We start from the raw sequence: 27137 nt of genomic DNA, 5'->3' as shown, positions 1-27137 counted from the left end.
TTGACAGAGCTGGGAATGACACTTAGATTTGTGTGACTTCAAAGCCAATACTTTCTCCAGTACCTTAACTATCTCCTCAGTTAAATAAAAAGTTATATGAAACAAAATACATATAGGATCAAAATATCTGTAAAGAAGTATTTCCCATTCTCTTATATACATGTATACTTATCAAAAATAGCTATTTATTTTTGATTTTGCTATCTTCCCTTTAAAGGCTCATCAGATTAGATATTTTTAAAGCTACTGTTGTAAGAAAAAAATAAATCAACCACAGTTTCATAGGCACATCTTAGAACAAATTACACATGAGCTAGTAGAAAAAAAAACGTCTGTGCTGTATGTTAGTGAGAAATGAATGAACAAAAGAATGAAGGGATTGTTTTTCTGTCAAATTTCCTGTGAATGAGGGGTACCTGGGTGGCTCAGTTGGTTAAGCATCTGCCTTCAGCTCAGGTCATGATCATTCGGCTTAGGTCATAGTCTCAGGGCCACGGGATGGAGTCCCATGTCAGGCTCCCTGTTCAGCGTGGAGTCTGCTTGAGATTCCCTCTCCCTCTCCCTCTGCACCACAACCCCCTCCCACTCACGCTCTCTAAATAAATAAATACATACATACATACATACATAAATAAAATCAATCTTTTTTAAAAGAGGTATAGGAATTGGTGGTCAAAATATTAACTGACCTAGCTAAAGAAATATGAAAGGGTATGGACTAACCACTGCACACACTAAATAAACAACTATGCATTTCTATAGCAGTTAATTCTATATATAAATAGTCCGAGCACCACTCCCTTGCTTCATATTCTTATAGATAGAAGCTAAAGGGAATACATCTTCCACATACAGGTCACAGGATCAAATTTAAAATCTACTTTGTACTTCTGACTCAGAATTGTAATTACCTAAGAGCTGTTTTATAATCTAAGTAAAATTTTATGGTCAGTTTCCCATCCTGTGTGTGCTTGTGTGTATGTGTTTAAAGCTGTGGGTGTAGCCAGCAGTACATGCCTAGTGTGGAAGGATGGTTACCGTGCAAATCTACGGCATCTGACTTACATAATGAAGCATATAACAGAAAAACTTCCAACCAGCCTTCTAGGTAAATAGAGAAGAGTCACAGGGCTGCAAGCTGATGTTGCCAATATATACAACATTAATTTATAAAAGAAGGGATTAACTGCTTCAATGACACTGATTTTAATGATAGCTTCAAAGAAAAATGATGAGAACATTGTGTCCTTATAATACAATCACCCCTGATTCCTACTGAATGTAGTCACGGAGGCCGTTTATTAGGTTTCTCTCCTCATTTGGGGCAAAGAATTAGTTCTATTAATACTACAATAAATAGTAAAAATTTACATAAAGTTCTAATGTGAGGAAAACACAAATATGAAATTCACAATTAAGAATATAAGAACTGATAACTAGTTTTTTTTTAAATTTTGAATTTAAAGAACATAAGAATTGATAACTAGTAATTTACATTTTTCTTGAACTCAAAAAAGAAGTGGAAGAAAAGGCTGCTTCACAAGTAAAATGTTGATAATGAAATATTTGCCCAGTCTTTACCATATAGTTATTGACCTCTGGTCAGAGAAGACTTGTTGAGTTTCACCAATGGAAATTCAATGGTTAATAATAATGATAATGAGAATACTTTAATAATAATAGCAGCAATATTTTAATTATAATATAGAGTACTAACAGTAATATGAACAAGGATAGTAACTAAAATGTATCAGGTGCTTCCTATGTCCTACCTTTTGTGTCGTTAAATTTTTGCACCAAACCATGTAAATAGATAGTATTAACACACCATATTAAGGCAATGTTTTCTTGGCAAATCACAGTCAATGTTTAGTCTTGAAGAATCAGCCGTCTGTGTGCCTACATGGACAGGAACAGGTTCTGTAGGTGAGCAGCCTGAAAGATTTTGCCATTATGTCTTCCCTCCCTTGAATCATGAACTAAAGATAATTCAGAGGTAAGTTATTGAAGCCATTAGTCTTTTCAAAACATTTTTGCAGTCAAATTGATAAGACCTTTTTTTTTTTTTTTGGTCTTCACGTTTTTCAAAGTACTTTTGCTACATTGCATCTGTATTTTTTATCTAAATTCCTTGAGGTGGCTAAGTATTGCTATCATTACATGGAAGAAAATGTTGCTAGGTAATTAAGAGTTACAGTGTCAGACTGTCTGAATTTGTATCCTGACTTGTTCACTTATTAGTTATGTTAATTCAGACAAGTTTTCAACCTCTCTGTAACTCAATTTTTTTGTTATAAAAATAATAATAGTAGCTACACCCCATTACACTGATATGAAGATTAAATGAAGTAATAGGAGTAGGGCATTTAGAACATAGTAAAATCTCAGTGCATGTCAACTCTCATCAAACCTATTTTACAGGTAAACAACCTGAGGCACAGAGTCTCATGTCATAGAGTCAGCATTAGACTAAGAATTCATAAGCATGACTTTTAGGTTCAACATTATCTGCTCCTCTACTCAGTTGTTCCCATACTTGACTTTTGGATCCTGAGGCAAACCTAAGTATTATTCCAAGGGATCTTTCATTTCATATAAAATGATAATAATAATAGCATCTAATATTTATTGAGCATGTACTGTATGTTAAGCATTATGCTAAATCTCTTACACAGATTCTCCTTTAATCCTCAAATTTCTATTAGACCTTATTACTTCATCCATTTATAGACAAAGAATGCAAGACAAAGAATATTTAAGCTGACAAATACTAGTAAGTTTCTGAGTTAGAAATCAAATTCAGGCAATGTGGCTTCAAAGCTCAAGTATTAGCCACTCACATTCTCCTGCTGACTAAAATTAGTGAATGGACAGCATCTCCCCACTAGAATTCATCACGTTCAGAAGTCAGACACACTACACTGCTCTCCACTATCCCATCACCAAAGAACCCCAAATTCAATATGGTGCCACAATCCTACATTCCCATGTGTTTATACCATGGCTACCTTAAAGAACCCATTTCTCTACTTCTGGATCATTGAAGATAAACTACCATAGTATACCCAAGAGTAGATTCATTAATTGGAATTATTTTCTTTCATACCTATAATTACAATATCTTCCCCCATTAGAGTATGAGAATGCTATTCCTTGATTTTAATATTTTATTTTTTTGGCATGTATATTTCCAAATTTCATTAAATATGTGTAATTTATGTTTCTTCATTTTGTTTTTAGGTTGTAATCTCAAGAAACAATATAAGAACCCATCATATGAACTTTATTTAGTACCTATTTAAATGCAAAATGTGTTAGATGGATGATATCTAGTATCCTGATACTAACATTTTATGCCTCATTTCTTAAATTTACACGACTTTTAAAGAAATATATTCAGGTGGTGCAGAAATGTAAAGGTAGTAAAGAGTATTAATGTTAAGAAAATCTTCCCCATGTTCTTTCTCCTACTCACACAATTTGCCTTTCCATAGGCAACCATATGTTAAATTCTTACTTATCTTTCCAGATATATTTACATGTATATAATATATACATTTATACATATACATCTCTCCTCCCTCATTTTTAGACTTATATGCCTTGTATGGTAGCACCAAATTGTTTTCCAAAGAGCTTGCTCCAATTTACTATCATTACTAAATTATAAAGTGCCTATTTTAGTCTTTCCATTGATGCCGGCAGGTTTTTTTATGTTTCATGTTTTAAAAAGGTTACATATTGCATATTCTGGGCATGTTAGTAGGCTGCTCAGCACCACAGTTAAAATAACCCTTAATTTAAAAGAATAAAACCTTGTCCATTAAAAGTTTAGTGATGAGAATAAAATTTTTTTAACAGTTGTCTAAGATCTGAGATAATAAATATATACCCCCCAATTTTTGGAAGTTCTTGGAAGATAAGTTTTAATCATCACAGGTCAAGTTTTAACTTATATTTTTCAGTTGTAGAAAAATCTCAATGACATCAATGGTTTTATTTCTATAGAATCATCATCTCTTGTGGGTAATTGATATGACATTTTAATCAAATATTTACCTTAAAAGCCTAAAGAGAAAAATCTTAAATGGAAGAGTCTCTGCCAATAACTTTCTGTAATTTTTTTGCTTGCTGAAAACCAACCATGTGGCCTACTTTTTCTTTATAAACGTTAGGCGATATAACTTGTCCAACAATTCTATGAAGTCAATGGTACCAATCCAAATTTAAAGACCAAAAAGCTGAAACTCAACAATATTAACTAGCTCCAGGTGACACAATTAATACGGTATGGTAAGTACATGAATAAGTAAGTTTGCCACAAGTACTAGTCACAAAATAGACAAAAACATTGTTGAATGAATGGATTAAATACACAATAGATGTATAATCATGCTATAGCCTCCTAAAACAAATGTCTTACCTCAAACGCAAATGACAAAGAAGGAATGAAAGGCTTCAGATGACCAGATCTATACAACATGAGGAATACCAAGCAACGGAAAGTTTCCAGAACAGCTGCCTTAGGTCTGAAACAAATGTCATTAACACGTATTAGCTTTAAATATGCTCTTCATATGTTTACATGTTGTAATTGATATAGTGATACACATTTCTTTTAATTTTCAAGAAATACACAGTATTTTAATATATTTGAAGAACATGTGCCTCTGAAGCTGTTTGAAAACAGCCATTAAACTAAGAAATAAAATGCATCTTTTTAAAGAAAATCTGTTCTTTATCAATGTATTGCTTAGTTTGAGCTTTGATGAGTTAGGGTGAAGCATACTTTCAACTAATAAATAAAATATTAAACAACTAAATTTCTAGGATTTAAAGTAAACGAGGCTCCTTTCACTCACTCAATACCTTTATACTTCATTCATATAAAAAATGACTTGTAAGGAGGACTAATACAGTTAAGCACTCTAAAATCACGAATTGTTGATTTCTGAAATATTGGGAAAATGGATAATATGTGATTATGCCTAATATGATAGGTAGCATAAATATAGACCTTTGTTATTTATTTTGTGATGAATATTTTTGTATAAATGGTATTCTTAAAATTCAAACTCTAAGTTAAATAAGTATGTTTATGTATTTGAAACAGCATTGAATGTCATGTACAGATAAGCATTTATAAATTATCTTGTAATAATTGGAATGAACAGCTATTTTATCAGCTTAAAATAAGCTTCATATATATTCATCTAACATCTGTTGGATAAATATTTTTGTAACAGATAAATAGTATTGTTACGACAAGTGAATTTTCTAATTAAAATATTCTGAATTAATGTCATAATACAGATATATTATTTAGTTAATTTAGAATATAGAGCTATTAAGAGAAACATGAAGAAAATCTAAAGTAATATATTTATTTAACTCAATACTTCTTCTGCATCTACTAATTATGACTGTTTCTTTAAAATTGAATATAACATTTTTATACAAAAAAAGAGAACACCTTTTTCAAGTACTTTAAACTCAGTTAAAACAGGGTAATGGTATATGATTGTTTGCATTCAAGTAATGTGACTTATCTTTCTGTGAATAAAAATATTAAAAATGTTCACCTTGTCAAATAATGCTATACAATTAGTATAAGCTAGTTTTTTAAAAAAATCAATATCTGGGTAATTTCCAACAGAAAAAAAAATTCTACTTTAAAACAATTGATTTTTATTAATTATGTTCTATGCTTTACGTTTTATTATTTTATATTGTGAAATGAAATAGACATATAGAGAAATATACAAAACAGAAATATACAGTTTGATGACTTTCAACAAATAAACAGCCTTGTAACCACCACTCAATATCAGCACCCCCAAAGGTAGCTCTTACTTCCTCAATATTTCCATCTTCCTTCTACCTAAGAAAGAATCACCACCCTTTTATGATAAGCATATCCTTTTTCTCCTTTTTAAATTAATATTTTACCACATTAGCATAAATTCTTAAAAATTATTGTATTTTTTTTTTACTTTTGATAAATGGGATTATATTGTACACGGTTTTTTGTACCTAGCATCTTTCATTTAGTGTTGTTAATGATATACTTATGATGTTGCATGTCGCAGCAGTTCATTCTTTTCACTCTTGTAGAGCATTCCATTGTGTAAATATACCAATATCCATGCATCCACTCACCTCGTAAAGGACATTTGGATTGTTGGCAGCATTTGTTTATTATGAAAAATGCTGTCCGAACATTCTTTTACATGTCTTTGGACTACCAGGTAATATGGTATATATGTTCAAATAGTAAAATTTTCAATCTTTCAAATTAGGTATCACAATATAAATTCTCCCTTCAGTGTGTGAGCGTTTCATCAATAGGGCTTGTCAATACTTTTAGTCATTTGGGATAAAAGGTGTTTGCTACTCACAAAATTTGCAAACAGCATTTTCTATCTGAAGGTTTCATATTTTACTATCTTAATGAGAGTTAATTATTGAAGAATTGATTTCCTTAATGTTATTATAGTCTAATTAATCAATTTTATCTTTATGATTAGGGATTTTTGTGTACCATTTAATATTTTTACCTACTCTAAGGTTATAGAGATATGTTACTATGCTATTTGCTGGAATCTCTATTAGTTTTCCATTCACTTTTAAATCTACAAGCCCTTGACCCCAGAATTAACTTTTTATGGTGTGAAATATTTGTCAAGTTAATTTTTCCTATTCCTATGTGGAAATCAAATGTTTCCAAGACCACTTATTGAAAAGACAGCCTTTTCACACAGCTCTGCAGGGACACCTTTGTCACAAATCAAGTATATATATATATATATGTATATATATGCATAGATCTGTTTCTGGGTTCTCTGTTCTAATCTTTGTGCCAATAAAGCATGTCTAATTCCTGTAGCTTGATAATAAATCTTGACAGCCAGTAGAGCAACTACTGCCATTTTTTTTTTTAACCTCAAGACTGTGTTGGCTATTATAGATCCTTTGCATTTCCATATACATATATCTTGGAAAGAGGCTGCCAAATTCCAGGAAGAAATCTTTTACAATTTTAATTCCAACTGTATTAAATATGTAAATCAATTTGGTGTGAAATTATAATCTTTATAATACTAAGCTTTCTAATTTATGAATAAAGTTATCTCTCCATTTATTTAGTTCTTTCGTTATTTTTCATAATATTTCAATAGTTTGATAGTTTTTTTTTTTTTTAAGATTTTATTTATTTGACAGAGACACAGCGAGAGAGGGAACACAAGCAGGGGGAGTGGGAGAGGGAGAAGCAGGCTCCCCACCGAGCAGGGAGCCTGATGCGGGGCTCAATCCCAGGACCCTGGGATCATGACCCGAGCGGAAGGCAGCTGCTTAACAACTGAGTCACCCAGACGCCCCAGTTTGATAGTGTTTTAAAGAGATTTTTTACTCATTTAAGTTTTTATTTTAGTTTCAAGTTAGTTAACATACAGTGTTGTACTAGTTTCATGGGTAGGATGTTGTGATTTGACAATTCCATACATCACTTGGGGATCATCACAAGTGCGCTCCTTAATCTCCATCACCTATTTCACCCATCCCCCCCCTCCCTTCTGGTAACCATCTGTTGTTCTCTATAGTTAAGAGTCTGTTTCTTGGTTTAACTCTCTTCCTCTCTCTTCTTTTCCCTTTGCTCATTTGTTTTGTTTCTTAATTCCACACGAGAGTGAAATTATATGGTATTTGTCTTTCTATGATTGACTTATTTCACTTAGCATTATATTCTCTAGCTCCATCCACGTCATTGCAAATGCAAGATTTCATTCTTTTTTATGGTGGAATAATATTCCACTATATATATATATGTGTATATAAACACAATATAACATAGTGATATATTATATTATACATTATACACACACAATACAACGTAGTGATATGTTATACATTATATATAAACTACATATTATAAATTTTATATATATATCTCATCTTCCTTATCCATTCATCAATCAATGGACACTTCTTGAGCTGCTTCCATTATCTTAGCTGTTGTAAATAATGCTGCTATGAACATAAGAGTGCATGTATCTCTCTGAATTAGTGTTTTTGTATTCTTTGGTTAAATACCTACTAGTGCAATTACTGTTTTTCACAGTGGCAGCACCAGTTTGCATTCCATCAACAATGCAGGAGGGTTCCTTTTTCTCACATCCTCAACAACACCTGTTGTTTCTTGTATTATTGAATTTAGCCACTCTGAGAGGTACGAGGTGGTATCACATTGTAGTTTTGATTTGCATTTCCCTGATTATAAGTGATGATAAGCACCTTTTCATGTGTCTGTTGGCTATCTGGATATCTTTGGAGAAATATCTGTTCATGTCTTCTGCCCATTTTTTAATTGGATTATTTGTTTCTTGGGTGCTGAGTTTTATAAGTTCTTTATGTATTTTGGATACTAACCCTTTATTGGATATATCATTTGCAAATACATTCTCCCATTCCATAATGTGACTTTTAGTTTTGTTAATTATTTGTGTACAGAAGCTTTTTATTTTTATGTAGTCCTAACAGTTTACTTTTGCTATTTTTTCCCTTACTTCAAGGGACCTAGCTAGAAAAAAGTTGCTATGGCCGATGTCAGAGAAGTTACTACCTGAGTTCTCTTCCAGGACTTTTATAGTTTCAGGTCTTGCATTTAGGTTTTTAATTTATTTTGAATTTATTTTTGGTGTATGGTGTAAGAGAGTGGTCCCAGTTTCATTCTTTTGCATGTAGCTGACCGGTTTTTCCAACACCATCTATTGAAGAGACAGACTGTTTTTTTCCCATTGGATATTCTTTCATGCTTTGTTGAAGATTAACTGACCACATAATTGTGGACTTATTTCTGGGGTTTCTATTCTGTTCTATTAATTTATGTGTCTACTTTTGTGCCAGTACCATACTGTTTTGATCACTAAAGCTTTGTAATATAACATGAAGTCCAGAATTGTGATGCCCCCAGCTTTGCTTTTCAAGAGTGCTTTGGCTATTCAAGGTTTTTTGTGGCTCCATATACATTTTAGGATTTTTTGTTCTAGTTCTTTAAAAAAAAAGCTCTTGATATTTTGATAGGGATTGCAGTGAATGGGTAGACTATTTTGAGTAGACATCTTAACAATAATTGTTCTTCCAATCCATGAGCATAGAATATCTTTCCATTTCTTTGTGTTGTCTTCAATTCCTTTCATCAGTTTTTTTACAGTTTTCAGAATACAGTTCTCTCACCTCTTTGGTTAGGTTTATTCCTAGGTACTTTATTATTTTTGATGCAATTGTAAATGGAAATGTTTTCTTAATTTCTCTTTCTGCTGCTTCACTATTGGTGTATAGAAATGCAACAGATTTCTGTATATTGATTTTATATCCTGTGACTTTACTGAATTTGTTTATCAGTTCTAGAAGTTTTTTGGTGGAGTCTAGGGTTTTCTATATAGCATATCACATCATCTGCAAATAGTGAAACTTTTACTTCTTCCTTACCAATTTGGATGCCTTTTATTTATTTTTGTTGTCTGATTGCTGTGGCTAGGACTTCCAGTACTATATTGAATAAAAGTGGTAAGAGTGTACATCCTTGTCTTATTCCTGACCTTATATGAAAAGCTCTGTTTTGCTGCATTGAGGATTACATTAGCTATGGGTCTTTTGTATATGGCCTTAATGATGTTGAGGTACATTCCCTCTATTCCTACTTTATTGAGGGTTTTTATCTTAAATAGTTGTTGTACTTTGTCAAATTCTTTTTCTGCATCTATTGAAATGATCATATGGTTCTTATCCTTTCTCTTACTGATGTGATATATCATTGCTGATCAATTTGTGAATATTGAACCACTCTTGCAATCTAGGAATAAACCCCACTTCATCCTGGTGAACAATCTTTTTAATGTATTGTTGGATTCAGTTTCCAGTATTTTGTTGAGGATTTTTTAATCTATGTTCATCAGAGATATTGGCCTGTAGTTCTCTTTTTTGGTGGGGTCTTTATCTGGTTTTGGCATCAGTGTAATGCTGGCCTCATAGCCAGATTTGGGAAGTTTTCCTTCCTCTATCTTCTGGAATAGTTTGAAAAGAATAGGTATTAATTCTTCTTTAAATGTTTGGTAGAATTCTCCTCAGAAGCCATCTAGTCCTGGACTTTTGTTTGGTGGAAGTTTTTTGATTACTGATTCAATTTCTTTTCTGGTTATCAGTCTGTTAAAATTTTCTATTTCTTCCTGTTTCAGTTTTGGTAGGTTATATGTTTCTAGGAATTTACCCATTTCTTCTAGGTTGGCCAATTTGTTGGCATACAGTTTTTCATAATATTCTTTTATAATTGTTTGTATTTCTGTGGTTTTAGTTGTTATTTCTCCTCTCTCATTTGTAATTTTATTTACTTCAATCCTTTCTCTTTTTTTCTTGATAAGCCTGACTAAAGGTTTATCAATTTTATTGATTTTTCAAAGAACCAGCTCCTAGTTTCATTGATCTGTTCTACTGTTTTTAAGTTTCTAGATCATTTATTTTAGCTCTAATCTTTATTATTTCCTTCCCTCTTCTGGCTTTAGGTTTTGTCTCTTGTTCCTTTTCTAGCTCCTTTAAGCGTAAGGTTAAGTTGTTTAGTTGAGATTTTTCTTGCTACCTGAGGTAAGCTTGTACTGCTATAAACTTTTCCCTTAGGATTGCCTTTGCTGCATCCCGAAGGTTTCAAATCGTCATGTTTTCATTTTCATTTCTTTCCATGTGCTTTTTTATTTCTTCTTTTATTTCCTGGTTCATCTATTCATTGTCTAGTAGCATGTTATTTAATCTCCATGTATTTGTGTTCTTTCAAGATTTTTTTGTTTTGTCTTGTGGTTGACTTTTAGTTTCATAGTGGTGTGGTCAGAAAAGGTATGATTTTAATCTTTTTCAATTTATTGTGGCTTGTTTTATGGCCTAATATGCGATCTATTCTGGAGAATGCTCCATGTGCACTTGAGAAGAATCTGTATTCTGCCGTTTTAGGATGGAATGTTCTGAATATATCTGTTAAACCCATCTGGTCCAGTATGTCATTCAAAGGCACTGTTTCAACTGATTTTCAACTTAGATGACCTATTGATGTAAGTGGGGTATTAAGGTCCCCTACTATAATTATATTTTTATCAACTAGTTCCTTTATTAACTGTTTTATGTATTTGGGGGCTCCCATGTTGGGTGCATAAGTATTTACAATTGTTATATCTTGTTGGATTATCCCCTTTTTTTATTATACAGGGCCCTTCTTTGTCTCTTGTTAAAGTCTTGATTTAAAGTCTATTTTCTCTGATGTAAGTATTGCTACTCAGGCTTTCCTTTGACAATCATTTGCATGATAAATATATCTCCATTTCCTCACTTCAATCTGCAGGTGTTTTTAGGTCTGAAATGAATCTCTTCTAAACAGCATATAGATGAGTCTCTTTTTAAAAAATCTATTTTGTCACTCTATGTCTTTTTTTTTTGTTTGTTTGTTTGTTTTTTTTAAAGATTTTATTTATTTATTTGACAGAGAGAGACACAGCGAGAGAGGGAATACAAGCAGGGGGAATGGGAGAGGGAGAAGCAGGCTTCCCGCGGAGCAGGGAGCCCGATGCGGGGCTCGATCCCAGGACCTTGGGATCATGACCTGAGCCGAAGGCAGACGCTTAACGACTGAGCCACCCAGGCGCCCCGTCACTCTATGTCTTTTGATTGGAGTGTTTAGTCCATTTACATTTAAGTAATTGCTGATAGATACATATTTATTGCCATTTTATTACCTGTTTTGTTTGGCCCCTCTCCTTTCCAAGCCAATTGCTATGGGATTTATTTTCCCCATGCACTCCCCTGTGTGCTAGTCTGTCTCTCACCCTTCTCTGCCACCACATTTCCCTCCCCACTACAGAGGTCAGCATCCATTTTTCTTCCAAACTGCGTCTTTGCATTGCCTACTTTCTTCGATGAGGCCTCTTCTCTACCTTTATTTGTGGAGTTTGTTCTGCCAGACGTCAGGTCGATTTCTAGGGTATTTAGGATGATTTGATAGTTATCTTGTATTTCTGGGACAAGGTGAGCCTAGGGTCCTCTTAATCTGCTGCCACATTCCCACAGCCTACTCATTTTTTAGGATTGCTTTTTCTTAGTATTTAATGTATTTCATGCAATTGCATAGAGTTTTTTATTTGCTAGTGCATAAAAATGCAGTTGATGGCCATTTCTCTAAAATTTTTCCTAAATTCATCTATTAATTTGAATAATTTTCCAACAGATTCTTTGGATTTTTTCATTAATTCATTAGTTATATTTATTAGATTGATTAATATAAACTAATTTTATAATTGATCTATTAATTTCTTTCAAATCCTTATGCCTTTTATTTCTTTTTCTTTCCTTCCTCCATTGATTATTTGTGGCAGAATGTTAAATAATAAGCATATCCAACTCGTTTTCAACTTCAAAAGGAAATTTTCAACATTTCACTATCAAATGTGAAGCTTGCTGTAGAAGTCTGTATAAGTAACTTTTGCTTCACCTTTATTTTTGCTATATAATATTATAGGTTGGTTGTACTTTTCTTTCAGCACTTTAAAAACATCATTCCATTCTCTTTTGGCTTCTACTATACTGGATTGGAATGACTTATCTATATCTTAGTATGTGTTTCCAAATAAGGCCAGAGGCAGTTTTGATTTTAAACTAATTATACACAATAAGATTGATTTAATATACCATAAGATATATTATGACAAAATCGATAGCCTGCTTTTTGGCCTGTTTATCTGTATGCATGGAGACAAAATAAAATCTTCATTAAAAAAATGAAACTGTACTATTGCTATTAGCTTATTGCTACTTCTTGTAAGTGTATGCAACCAGTAGAATTGTGATCTTTAAAATGTGAGATCCTGATTCTCTGGATCTGGGTAATTATTTCATTGGAAACCTGTGACTCGTTTTTCCATTTTCTCTTTTTATGGCTCAATACGTACTTTATTTCTAGTCTAGAAAAGTAGGGATAGAGAGCCAAACAAAATAAATAATAAACACTTTTAAAGTATTGAAGGAAGTAAGTTTAAATTTCTATACACTGTTTACATATGCTTATGTGAAATGTATCAGATGCATCATTCTTTACCAAGTGTTTATAGTGAGTGCATATTCTAAACAGTTCCATTAACTAGTATGTTCATTTCTAACTTGATGATTTTGATCGTGATAAAACTCCAGAATCTGCTGCTATTCCAGAACATCCATTAAGCTTTCTTTGGGAAAGTGACATACCATCGATACAAACTAAGTGTATGTTTTCTGTATTTCTATATGTACAATTTCTTGAAAGGAATGCTATTGATTACCCACTTGATAAGCAATTATACTATAACAAAGATAAAAATCTTAAGAATGACTTATTTTTTTGCAGTTTTTCACAAAGTTACAATATAAATTCTATAATATGTGAATTCAGGAGTCACATTGCTTGGGTTTGTGTTGTGTTCTATCTCTTACTATCTGTCTGTCTGACTTTCTTCATCTGCAAAATGGGCTTTATAGTAATTCTTATCTCAGAGCATTGTTGTAAGAATTAATAACATATTCTATGGCACACATTAAGTGCATAAATATTGGTATTGGTATTAATATTAATGATTGATAAATACTAAGCAATAGTGAGTAAGTATTTTTCTATATACTTCCTGCCATAAAAGCATTTTAAAATTGTGCAGGTGAATATATTTTCTGGCTAGGGTAGTATTTAATACAAGTTTCTTTAAATATGCTGTGTGAGGAAAAGGACATAAACTTTAAGTACACAGTACATACATTCTGGCATATATTGTGAAGTGTTCAATGGCAAAGGAAAAGTACTCAAATATGTTTCATATTTTATTAAGTACTCAGAGTTATGGTCTATGTTTGGCCAAATTACTCATTACATTTATAGGTTTTCTTTAATAACCTTGAAAACCTAAATTGCATTTAAAAGGCTTAGATTTAAAATGCACGCTTGATTTTAAAAATGAGAGAAACCGCCACTCTGTTTAATTTAAAATATTGTGAAATTATAGTTTCAACTTTATTTTTAATAAGAAGTATTTGATAAATATCTAAGTTTCACATATATTTTTAAAACATTATAAAATGACATAAAATGAAAGAATTTCACTTCTTGCCTTTGATCCAGAAGAAATCCAATGGAGGTCAATGTCAGGATAATGAAGGCAACCCTCAGAAGGAGTGTGACCTGTGATAGTGCCTGTTGGGGAAAGACAGACACCAACAAATTCTTTAGGAGAGTTACTAAAAGGAGTATCAGAATTTAAAGCTGTCAAGAAAACCAGCCTCAAATTTTATTTTACATTACACCATTTGTCACTGACATTTTTCAAGAAGTTTAAATAAATACACAGAGGATATTTTGGTTTTCCTAATGTCATTTAATTATCTTGCTAGACACTTGGAGAATGAATTAGACACTTCCACAGAGATATTTTGCTTAAAGTGTTCTTTCTAAAAATTCTCCTTTATAGTTTTGACTTTCATAATTCTTTGAAACACCTATGGCCCCACATATGGAGAAATAACTTACGTTTTTATGAATAAATAGCATATTCCAATAGCTATTTTTAATATCACTAATTCTTTGTGGTTTCAAACCCAAAACTGTTTTTAATATGGAAAATATTTAAAGGAGAATCTGTTTACGAGTGCAAACACATAAATGGAACATACTGTACAAATACATACTCATATTTGGTGAAATCTATAGGTTCAAAATTACATGTCAAAAGTTATCTTTTAAATTATTGTAACAAAACAACATATTTTCAACATAATTATAAATTATGCATTTTGTTTACATGTCAAAATTTAATAATAATATTTACTAAGCATCTACTATTTCATAGCTTCCATGTTACATGTTACATATACTTCAATTCTTTTTATAGTCCCTACAACCTTACAGATAAGGTATCATTATATCTGCTTCATATATGGAAAAACAAACCAGGAACGAAAGGATTAAGTAATTTTTCCATCATCACACAGAAATAAATGATGCCTCTGAAATTCAAAATACACCTTCTTGACCTCAAAGTGTGACAATGGTGGATAAATCTGAGCAACAAACTTAAAGGGGACGGGGCAGAGATCTAAGCTGAGGTTACATAGCTACTATTTAGGGTCAGATGAATACTGCTTTAGTTTAAAAGTGGATCAGTTAAAGCAAGAAGTTGGATACACATCCCCTGAATGATTCCCCTACAGAAAGAGTGTTCTCATTAAGTGCGATACAACAAAGTGGCTAAAATAGTGATCAAAACATGATGCAAACACTCTTTTTCTTTGCTTTTAATGAAATAAAAAGAGGTAATTTCAACTCACTATTAACTAATATATACACCTAGAAAAATTGCATCTGTCTAAAGTTATAAACAATAAGCAAAAGCTACCAATTGCAACTGCTGTTCACATCCAATACCTCAGCTCCACACCTCCTTATAAATCAACCTTGACCTCATGGCCAACTATAACACCTCCCTATTCACCATCATATGCCTAGATGGCACCCAGAATTGACAGGGATTTAAAACACAGCAATTGTTTAGTAGATGAGTATTGATGAGTAATCAAAAATATGAATAAAAAGTATCAGAATGTTAGGGATATGGGGACAGAGCTAGGTATCAGATATGAGGGAAAGCTCAGTGGACACCAAAATGTTTTAGTGGGATGTTATTTGGGTATATGGAATTCAGCAGTGGCTGCTTTGGGACAGTAAGGCAAAAGTACCAGAAAAATATTTCTTGGTGGTGAAGTAACTAGGTGTGCTTGAGCAGATTAATGGTTGCTTAAGGGAAACATTTTGTCTGTAAAGAAAAATGCTGCTCTTGGGCGCCTGGGTAGCTCAGTCGTTGGGCATCTGCCTTCGGCTTGGGTCATGGTCCCGGAGTCCTAGGGTCGAGCCCCGCATCGGGCTCCCTTCTCCACGGGAGACCTGCTTCTCCCTCTCCCACTCTCCCTGCTTGTCTTCCCTCTCTTGCTGTATCTCTCTCTGTCAAATAAGTAAATAAATCTTACCAAAAAAAAAAAAAATTAAAAAAAAAAAAAAAGAAAAATGCTGCTTTCACCACCACTGCTTCATTTTGATTCCTGAGGAGAAAATTCATATGAAAGAAAGAAATGGTATGTGCCCAAAAACTACAGCATGATTTTAAATGCTCTGTAAGAATATAGGATTTGGAATTATGCACTGAATCTATGAGCCATGTAACCATAGGCAAATTATTTGGCATTTCTAAGGCTCTTTTATGTGTTTGGTACATTTGACATAAAATGAGTTTGGCAGCAACTATAATAAGGTACTGAGAAGAGTGCTTGGCACAAAGTCAACTAATGGTTATGATAGGAATATCATTGTTACTATTTTTAGGCTATACTGATTTTTCAAATGGTACTTAGGTTAACTTTAATGAATTACAATAAAATAAAGAAGCACAAATAAAAGGTCCATTAACTCTTTCCAATATCATTGGAAAATCAGATACAGGATAAAATATATTTTTGAATTTTGGTTAGGGAATTTATGATCCCTTAACCAGAAAAAAAAAAGGGGGGGGGGAAATCCTCTTTGTGCAAATTGCTTCCTGGTTCCTGGAGTCGGAGTGAAAATCAACATAATATGTCTATCTAGCTACCTAGTCAATGCCTCTACCTAGCTAAAAGGCCCCGATACTTACTATGTCTAAAACTGTTTCCTTCCTCCACACTACACATCTCCAGGTTTCTTCTTCTTAGAATGGCACAGTTTTTTAGTTGTTCAAGCAAAAAAACCCCGAAAAACCAAAAAAGCAAAACAAACAAAAGACTGTGACTCATCCTTGACTCTTCCTCTCACTGTCTACTTCTAATACATTAGAAATAAAATGTTGGCAGCATATTTGAAGTACATCCAGGATAAAGGTATTTGTTACAAGCAGCTGTTTTGTGAACAAAAACTTATTCCAACCCAACATGATCTCCACCACAACTTGAAATACTCTCTTAGCTGGTGTCTCCACTTCTAAAATTGCATGTCTACCTATCATGGCCTTCTACCCACAGTTTTACAGCTAGAATGCTGACTCTTATTTTTAAGACATACATCATATCACATCATTATTATGTTCTAAATCCTTCAGGACCTTCAAATTCTACTTAGAATAAAACTCAAAGTCCCTACTCTGGCCCCTACATAACCTACCCCACTATCATATTGTCCACTAGTAATCTCTCTGTCTTTCATATCACAAATTTTGTTCTTCCTTGAACATGACAAGCATCCTTCCCCTTCAAGTCTGTTTTACGTCCTGTTCCTTCTATTGGGGCAACTTCCCCCAGGGATCTTTATGGTTCATTCCTTCATTTCATTCTGGTACTATTCAAATGCACATCCTTGTCTGTCATATGTACTTTTCCATAACTATCTATACCTTTTTCTGTTATATTGTTCTCCATGCAATACTTCTATACAATTATGCATTTACCCACTTATCACTTCTATACAATTATACATTTGTTTGAGCATTCTCTTGCTTTTTATTTTCTGTCCCACTAGATCCCCCACTAGGATGTAAGCCCCATTAGAGGTTATACTTTGTTATTTACTGTTACATCTCAAACATGTAGAACATTGCCTGGTGCATAGTTAGTACTCAATATGTTTTTGTTGAAAGATTGATCAAGTGAATGAATATTTTATATCTGTGTGTTAATATCCATGCCCTTAATATTAATAATTTATATTAATGGTTTAATCAATAATTGAATATTATAACATTAAATATTTAATTTACTATTAATATTTTAGTTCTTTAAAATTAAAAATAAATTCTATTAAACAAGCTAATGATTTAATACTTCATAATTTAATATTAATAATTTAATATTCATATACTAAATATTTCAAAATGTTAAATTAATCTAAGAGGCAGCAACCTCAGAACTCAAGGTCCTACAGCAGTTGCTGGAAGATATCCATTTTGACACAGTTTCTTTCTTGGATGTTCAGTAAAACTATTTTGGGGGTCATGAAGCCACTCTAAATTATCAGTATTCACTTCAAGATCTCACTGAAATCTGGACACCAACTTTTGCTATACTTGTGATAGAAAACTCTTATTTTTTTTTTCACTAAGAAGCAAGTGAAAATATAAGCTCTATATCTTTTAGTTGTTTCTCAAAATACAAAAGAAAAGAAGAGGTGTTAAAAGATAGTCTCAGAAAGACAAACTTTCTTTTCATGAGGATTACTTTTTTTTTTAAAAGATTTTATTTATTTATTTGAGAGAGAAAGAAAGAGAGAGAGAAAGAGCATGAGCTGGGGTGGGGGGGGCGGAAGGGAGAAGCAGACTCCCCGCTGAGCAGGGAGCCTGATGCGGGGCTTGATCTCAGGACCCCGGGATCATGAGCTGAGCCAAAGGAGGATGCTTAACCAACTGAGCCACCCAGGCACCTCTCTTTACATTAGGATTACTTTTAATGAGAAAATACAACTCCTCAGAACTGTGCATTTTGACTTTGAGTCTCCAAAGCTGAGTTAAAATGTCTAATTTTTACATATTTTCATAAATACAAATGAGATATTAATTCAAATTACAAGCAGTTTTATGGTTGATTGTGTTTAATATTATTATTAAAGGAGTGGTCTGATAGTGATCAAAGTTTGGGACAATACTAATAACATGAAGATATGTTTAATGTCACAGTTAATATTTCATTATTTGTGTAAATGATATTTTTAATGTGCAAAGTCCCACTTAATTATATTTCTTTTTTTTTTTTTTTAAGATTTTATTTATTTATTTGACAGAGAGAGACAGCGAGAGAGGGAACACAAGCAGGGGGAGCAGGAGAGGGAGAAGCAGGCTTCCCGCTGAGCAGGGAGCCCGATGCGGGGCTCGATCCCAGGACCCCGGGATCATGACCTGAGCCGAAGGCAGACGCTTAACGACTGAGCCACCCAGGCACCCCTAATTATATTTCTTTTCTTTTTTTTTAATTTTATTTTATTATGTTATGTTAGTCACCATACATCATTAGTTTTTGATGTAGTGATCCACGATTCAATATAGTGTACATGAATTATATTTTTTCAGGGCTCCTAGGTGGCTCAGTCAGTTAAGCATCTGCCTTCAGCTCAGGTCATGATCCCTGAGATCCTGGGATTGAGTCCCCCGTTGGGCTCCCTGCTCAGCGGGGTGTTTGCTTCTCCCTTTCCCTTTTCCCCTCTTCTCACTTGTGCTCTCTCTCACACACACTCTCTCTCAAATGAATAAATAAAATCTTTTAAAAAATCATATTTTTCATTGTAACTCACGATAATTACTTTTCTGAGTTCCTGAAGCCTATGCTTATTTTAACTACCTAGTTAAAATATCCTATAGTACACACTTACTACATTTATTTCATGGCTTTCAGTTATAACTGATGCTCGTTTTGGCTCACATTTCCTTTTTTCATATTACTTTGGTTACCACCTAAAAACTTTAGGAAATTAAATTAAATCTCAATGGACTGCACTGGAAAAAAAAAAAAAAACCAAACAAACAGTAGATAGATACTCTCAAATAAATTCTTGAGAGATTTCACATAAGACCTAAGCTAGATCTAATTTGCACAAGTGACACTGTGTTATGAGAGTACCATTAAATATATTGAATTTTTTTCAAAGAGTCTGTTAAAACTTGTCAACATGAAAACATTAGTTATAAAATTGCAGTGCCCATAATATTTTACAGAATACAGCATACAGGGGAATTCAAAACTATAAAAATCTGTTCCCAAATTTATATTGGATATTCTCAGATGCATCATTAACTTGAAATATATCATCAAATAATCTGTGTTAAAATGTATCTGCAGTTAACTTTACTACACATTCTATTATAAGACTGTGAAAGACTGAAACTCTTTTGAGTGTGTCTATTATTTAAAAGGATAGCATTGCCTTTACAGTTTTACTTTGGAAACACGCTAGTGTGTCCGTATTTTCATTTCAAACGTGTATTCATGGTATCACCCCATGAACTGGACCCTGGCAGCTAAGGAATTGATTTCCCAAGCATTACTAAACCAAAATCAACATAGAAGTCTGTGGGTCATATCACTAAACTAAACACTATATATTTAAATGTATGCATTTCAAGTTTCAGTAAGAAAGGAATGTGCCTTTTACACCTTTGTGGTGGCCATCAAATTGTTTTTTTGACTCTCAAAGTTATTTATACAGAACTTGCACACATAAAACAAGTAAGTATTTATCTACTCTGGTATATGCATAAACAGAAAAGGCTGTGGGACCACAGCAGGGCCCCCAATTACAAGTCAGCCACAACTTTTCTATGTGATTATTGGCTACAGTGAATCTGGAAAAAAAATATTGCTGTTGGATGTTAATGTCTTCATATGCTTTTAAACATCTCTGAGACTAGAAAGGCACTACAGAATCTTACAAATAAGCAACTTTTTTCCTAGTTGCACAGCATGTTTTTAGCAAGGAGAAACATATGTGGGAAACAAGCAAACACACCTTCCAAAATGAATTTGTGTCAGGAACGAAGCTGTCTCCAACTCTAATTCCAGTTTGAAAAGGATTCCAACACTTGGTTTTTCTCTTTGTCAATATATCTATAGGAGTTTCTGTTTTTTATGGCAGGAGAAAAATCTTGTGAAACCTTGCTATAAGTTGCATCTTTTAATATACACTGTGTCTAGCTACATTTTTGCCCAGGAAGTACTCATACATGCTTAAACCATGAACTCTCTTGGTGAACTTAATGTCAAGGGTTTCTATTTCAAAATCAAAATGGGTAAATTTCTAGTTCTGTTTCTATGAATTGGTATAATTTATTTTGGTATTTTACTTAGTACAACTAAAAAAATCATTAATGCAAACTGTACTCAACATTGATAAGTCTATCAAGAGTTAGATATTTAGATGTAGATGATCTAGCTTTTCTTCTGGTCTCTTTCAACCATGGAAACTCTGCGAATACATGCATATTTCAGTCATTATTTAGGTGAAAAAATTAAGATAACAAAGTAGTTTAACAAAGTAATCAGTGATGTGTTACTTATGTAATACTTGAATTTTAGTCTCACCATTATGGTAATTTGGTATCTACACATGCATTGCTAAGAGTGATTTGGTTCATGCTGCTTCTAAGAAAGCTTTGCTCCTGAAATAAATTCTTGAGTTCAAATTTTGTCTCATTTTGAAACTAAAGGCAAATGAACCCAGCACAACATGGAACTGGTTTCATTAATTGTAGTGCATATACGAAAGAGCAAACAATGAGCCAGTATGTTTCCTACCATCCTATTCTCAAGAATTTCTGGTCACGTTGTATCCTATTTCTTAATTTCACTTCACAAAATGGAAACTAGAATTTAATTCATTGTTTTCTGTTATAATCAGAAAAGTCTATTAAATATTTTACTGTCATTTTTGTAACAACATTCTCTTTGGACAGAGAGCAAATATGAACTTATCTTTCAAAACTGGGGTCACTACTTGTAACAATGTTTGCTTATTAATTTTAAATGCAAAATCCACAAATACATAAGAATAATACCAATCAGTAAAGTCTTTAAATAAGGTTAAAAATTAAAATGGGCTTTCTTTAATATATTATTCAGTAATGTTTATGATAACTTTCTGTAAACCTATTTTATTTAGTAGGACACACTGTGCCACACACTATTGGCAGCCCAACCAGGAAATAGCCCCCATTTCTTCTGTACTATTACTATGGCTGATTTTATCCAGGTATAAGGAAGAAATGTGCTCAGGGGGGAAGTGAACTCTTTATCCTTGGTATAATTCATTCATGGTTAATTCATGAGCTGGTGTTAGTTATTGGTTCAGTGTGGACATGTGAATTCGTCTTGAATAATGAGACATGAAAGGACGTTTGCTGGGAAATATTCTGGGGCTTTTTTTCCTCCTTCTTAAATAAAATGAAATTTATAAGATGCTATAGAAGAAGTGAACTTGCTGCTTTTGGTCACAGTCTGTGAGTACAGCAGACTGAAGTTGCTGTCATTATCTTAATGATGATGAAAGCCAAGAGAATGATAGAGAAACCTTTTTGGAACCTCTACATGTTTGAACTGACAAACTAACCAACCCCAGAAACTCTTGCCCTTGAATTTCCAGTTATATTTAAGACACATTTAATTGGATATTCTGTTTCTTAGAGCAGACGGTATCTAAAAGACCCGCACGCCGTAGACAGTTTAAGTAAGGGTATCCCACAGGAAAGTTTACATGTTACTATGCATTTTATAAGTGTTTAAAGAATATTTTTTTGAAAACAAGTTTAAGTCATATATTTATTAGTGAGAAGGATTTATAAACATCTAACATTTGTTATTTTTGCTTACTCAAATCTATTTCCCTTTTTTTATGTACTATAACCTAATTAATTTTCTTTTAAGCCATTCTTTTCTTCCTCTCTGATCCTGAGGATCCTGTGGAGCTGACTCTGTTCTCCCATTCATAGAGTGATGACATTGATTAGTTCCGTGCTATCCAGAACATTAGACTCCAACTTGGAACCTTCACTTCTGGGATTCTTTGTTTGGCAGTATTTAAAACTAGAGCTGCTGGTAGCCATCTAGCCACCACGAAGGCTGAGAGTCTGTAGGAGAATCTGCACTGAGAAAAACATAGCTGCAGGAAAGAATGAGAAAGTTCCTGATGACATTATTTGACTCATTGGATCAGCACTGCCTGATGAAGAAATAGTCCCAAACTCTTCAGTTATAGGAGTTAATAAATTTACCCTGGGTTGAATATCTCTCACATAAAACCAGTGAGTCCTATCTAACACACCCAGTAATCTATTTCAAGTAGGCTTCTTTCTTATAATTCACGATATGGGACGTATGGAATAATTGTAATTGTTCCAGTGGAATTACTATACTAGGATTTTTTATTTATTTATTTATTTATTTATTTATTTATAAAGATTTTATTTATTTATTTGACAGACAGACAGAGAGCACAAGTAGGCAGACAGGCAGGCAGAGGGAGAGGGAGAAGCAGGCTCCCTGCTGAGCACGGAGCCTGATGCGGGGCTTGATCCCAGGACAATGGGATCATAACATGAGCTGAAGGCAGCCGCTTAACCACCTGAGCCACCCAGGCACCCCACTATACTAGGATTATTAAAATGGTATGTAATTATTAAAAATGATTCTATAGGGTTTATATATTAAATTATTAATAGTAATCCTATGGTAGATATATTTTTTCTGCATGTATTATTTATTAATGTCTGTTAGTATGGAGTTTTCATGAACTGATATCTGTAAATAGCACAGACTTATTCTTTGAAAAAAGTTAATTTGTTTTGGTTGAATTCACTATCCACTAATCCATCTGAATTCATTTAATTTTTTTTTGGTTCTTGCATCTTTTTTCTTTTTTTGGACTTATCCACACTATTCTTTATGTCTGAAGATTACTTGTCATGTTTTGTTTTCATCTCATTGTCTTTTAGCACTGGATAGTAGTTCATTTTTTTAAATAATAGATGACTCTATTTATTAATGCACTAATTCTCTCTTAATTTGCCTTTAAACTGCTATTTAAATCATTGACTTTCTCAGGTCTATTATCACATTTTTGTGTGCTAGAAGTTTAATGTGAAGATTTTTAAATGAGCCTTATGATTTTTGATAGTCTTGTTCTTAAGTTTTCATAATTTTAATTTCTTTTTAATTTCATCTTCAGCTTCTTCAAACATACTAAATTTACTAAATTTATGTTTTACTTTAATTTCCAACATCTGTTGTTTTTGGGAGTTTGATTCTGTTTTTTGTTGTTTCTGCTAAGGCTTTGTCATGATGGCTTGCTTTCTCCCAGTGTGTTTCTGTGTTGTTTAACTCTGAGTTCATCATCACTGTGACTTTATCTTTGGGAATACTCTGACACTTGAGTTCAAGGGGATTGCTCCAAGCATGCTTTGAACATGGTTCTATTAGGCGCGCGAGACCTAATCTGAGAACACTTTAAACTATATTCTTAATTTAGGTTTATAAATCAACAGTTAGTATAAATCCTGGACCCATCCCTGAGTGAGGGCTGGTTTGTGGTTAAAAATTCTCAGGGAAGACTTTTTATTCTGCTTCCCCAAAGCCTAGTCAATATCTTTGGCAAACCATTTGATAGATACTCTTCACAGGAACACTTTGGATATAATGAATTAATTTATATTTAATAGTCTAGGAGAATTAACTTACCTGTTTAAATGGGAGATATTGCCAACATTAAAGTGACATTACAGAAAAAAAATAGAGCACAGCTATAATATTGGGAGCTAATTTCCATTTTCAGACAAAGTGACAGATAATTTTCTCACAAAATTTCCTAGATATTTAAAATGGATACCACCTACAGCTTTATCTGCAAAGGTCTCTTCATAAAATGCTAGCATCAAAGCGGACTGTACAACTGCATAGATCCTTAATAGATGAGACACCGATGATGAGAAGGGAACTTCTTCCCCCGTGACCTAGGAAGACAAGAAAGACATCTTTTCTTTACATTGCTCCCTGGCTTATTGCCCTCATTGAAATTCACACTAAGCAGAGAGATGTGCACAAAGAAAAGAAAAGCTTTGCTATTCCTTTTTTTTTTTTTTTTCCCCAGAATGAATCTAACATTCTCTTGTTTTTGGATAGAAAAACATAAAAGTTCAGAAACTTGTTTTTCATTTCAGAAGCATTATGATTTTGATTTAGTCTGCTTTATAATAAACCAGTGTAAGAATTGAGTCAGCAGTATGTACTGATGATAAACAACCGAAATGAACATTAAAATATGAAATATGAAAATAGGAATACATAAATATGTCCATGATTATACATGAAAGTAAAGAAAAAGAAAAAATGGAAGGTTATTTTACTAATGGAGATAATCATGCCTCAAAGGGAAATACCAGTTTATTGGCAACAACTTTCCTAAACTATAGAGTTTCCCAGAAATACTACAATTCTACTTTTATAATGCAAATTTAGGCACAAATATTACTTTAGAATATTCACTTTGGATTATCTATTGAAAAATAGAAGAAATAATAAATGGATCAGAGTTAACTAAATTTTCTGAGCTGAAATAAGGGAATTATTTTCACCTAATCAGGTTAGCTCATTGTTACATGACTGATTATGAACAACACTAAAAACATCTGGGAAATTTCAGCATAGCAGCTTTTATAACTAGATAAGAAAACATTCTTATTTAGATCAAGATTTTTGAAAAATAACAAAATTCAAATAAAAACTGATTTTATTTCCTTGTAATATGGGCTAATTTTTATATTCACAATTATCTTTGATATAAACAATAGTTTACTCTTTCTATTGCTTTTAGATTACTATTAATGACAGTTATTATAAGGAATCACAATCTATATCCTAAGGATTGGAAAGAAATTTCTTTTTATCATCTCTATAAGAATTCCAGATTAAAACTGAATTTTTCATTGGGTTTCCAGGGTTTTAAATCTCCACTTCACTTACTTTTGGGTTTTAATGTGATTTCTGAATTTAATGCTACTACTACTCTACTAGAGAATGGGTAAAGTTATGGTCTAATCCAATAACCACATCACCTTGGTGTGACTTTAGACCTTCCATTCTAGAGACTTTATTTCTTTTTTTAAATTCAGTATAGTTACATTAGTTTCAGGTATACAATTTAGTAATCTGACAAATTTACACCTTATGCTATGTTTACCACAAGTATAGTTACCATCTATCCTGATATACCACTATTACAATATCCTGATTATATTCTTTATGCTGTGACTTTTATTCCTGTGACTTACTCATTTCATAACTAGAAGTTTGAATCTCCCAGGCCCCTTCATTCTTGGCTGTACCAATTTACATTCCCAGCAACAGCATATGGGGGATTCTTTTTCTCCACATCCTCACCAACACTTGTGATTTCTTGTCTTTTTTATTTTAGCCATTCTAACAGGTATAAGGTGATATCTCATTGTGGTTTAGATTTGCATTTCCCTGATGATTAGTGATGTTGACCATCTTTACATTTTTTCATGAATAAAATGAAGGCTACACTGAGTCATCTTTAAGACTCCCTCCATCTCTAGTGTTTTAGGATTCTGTGACCAAGCGAATGTGTTTGTAGAGTTTTTGCATTACACAAAGGCTCTTTGCTGTATGTTTCAGTGGATCTGAAAACTAGTCTCTGCTGCTCTGCTCCCCAAATCATGCTCCCCAGTAAGAGGCAGTATCTGCCTGGGAGAAGGCACCATTCTTATTGGCCCCTAGGTGGTTTCTAGTCAGTAAGTTGTGACCAAAGGGCAGTATCTGCCTAAGAGAACATCTTTTTTCAGATCTGCATGAAGTCAACACACATACAGGCTGACTGTAGACCTGGCAATATGATACTAATCTTCACCATCACCAGCATGAACTCTATTTACCTCTGGGATTTCTTCACTCAGTCCAAGTCTTGGTTTACCTGGACCCCATCCTGGTCCTTTAAATATGACAGAAAACTTGTTGAAGAATCCAGGTGTGGCCCAGAATGTAGTCCATATGTAAACTAAATGGTGGAACTAGAAGAATAAAAATATAGCTTATTTAAAATAAGAAAAACACATAACAAAAATATGAAGTATAATTAATCATACATTTTATTATTCAATGCAATTTATATTTTTTTCTGTAATATACAGGTTATGTATCATTCGTTTAATATAGATTAATATGCAATTGCATATTGTAATTCATTCTATTCCTTCTGTGTCCCTTAAGCGTGTTCTTGTCAATATTTCTGAAGCTCCACAAAAATTATAATTTTGAAATTTAAAAAGAGGACAATGATTTAGAAAATCAGCAAAATAGAAAAAATGAGTTGAGTCTTTGCTTCCAATGGAATTAATTTAGCAGCTTGTGCACTCAACATCTGTGTCTAATGATATTATTTCTAAAGTCTTGCTAAATGGATATTAATGCCGAACATGGAAACATATTACAGATTAAAAAACAGCCCTTTATTTAATGTACTGAGTTTTAGACAATCATGTCTACAATTGAGGAAAAATATTCAAAGCCATCTCTGA

General features: G+C 32.9%; 1 protein-coding gene across 1 annotated transcript in view; it reads right to left on the bottom strand.

The window, feature by feature from the left end:
* The window catches only part of LOC116630647 (alkylglycerol monooxygenase-like), a 193626-nt gene that overhangs the window by 132920 nt on the left and 33569 nt on the right, over positions 1-27137 (bottom strand). Inside the window, exons 6-9 of the mRNA XM_032401315.1 lie at positions 26496-26630; positions 24438-24554; positions 14166-14248; positions 4424-4529 (exon numbers count right to left, since the gene is read on the bottom strand). Coding sequence (XP_032257206.1) covers positions 4424-4529; positions 14166-14248; positions 24438-24554; positions 26496-26630 — 441 coding nt within the window. The remainder of the gene's footprint in view (positions 1-4423; positions 4530-14165; positions 14249-24437; positions 24555-26495; positions 26631-27137) is intronic.

The sequence above is a fragment of the Phoca vitulina genome, unplaced genomic scaffold, assembly GCF_004348235.1.
Source record: "Phoca vitulina isolate PV1807 unplaced genomic scaffold, GSC_HSeal_1.0 scaffold4, whole genome shotgun sequence".
Classification (NCBI taxonomy): domain Eukaryota; kingdom Metazoa; phylum Chordata; class Mammalia; order Carnivora; family Phocidae; genus Phoca; species Phoca vitulina.
The sequence above is the reverse complement of the archived record's forward strand: the minus strand, read 5'-3'. Positions and strand labels throughout refer to the sequence as shown.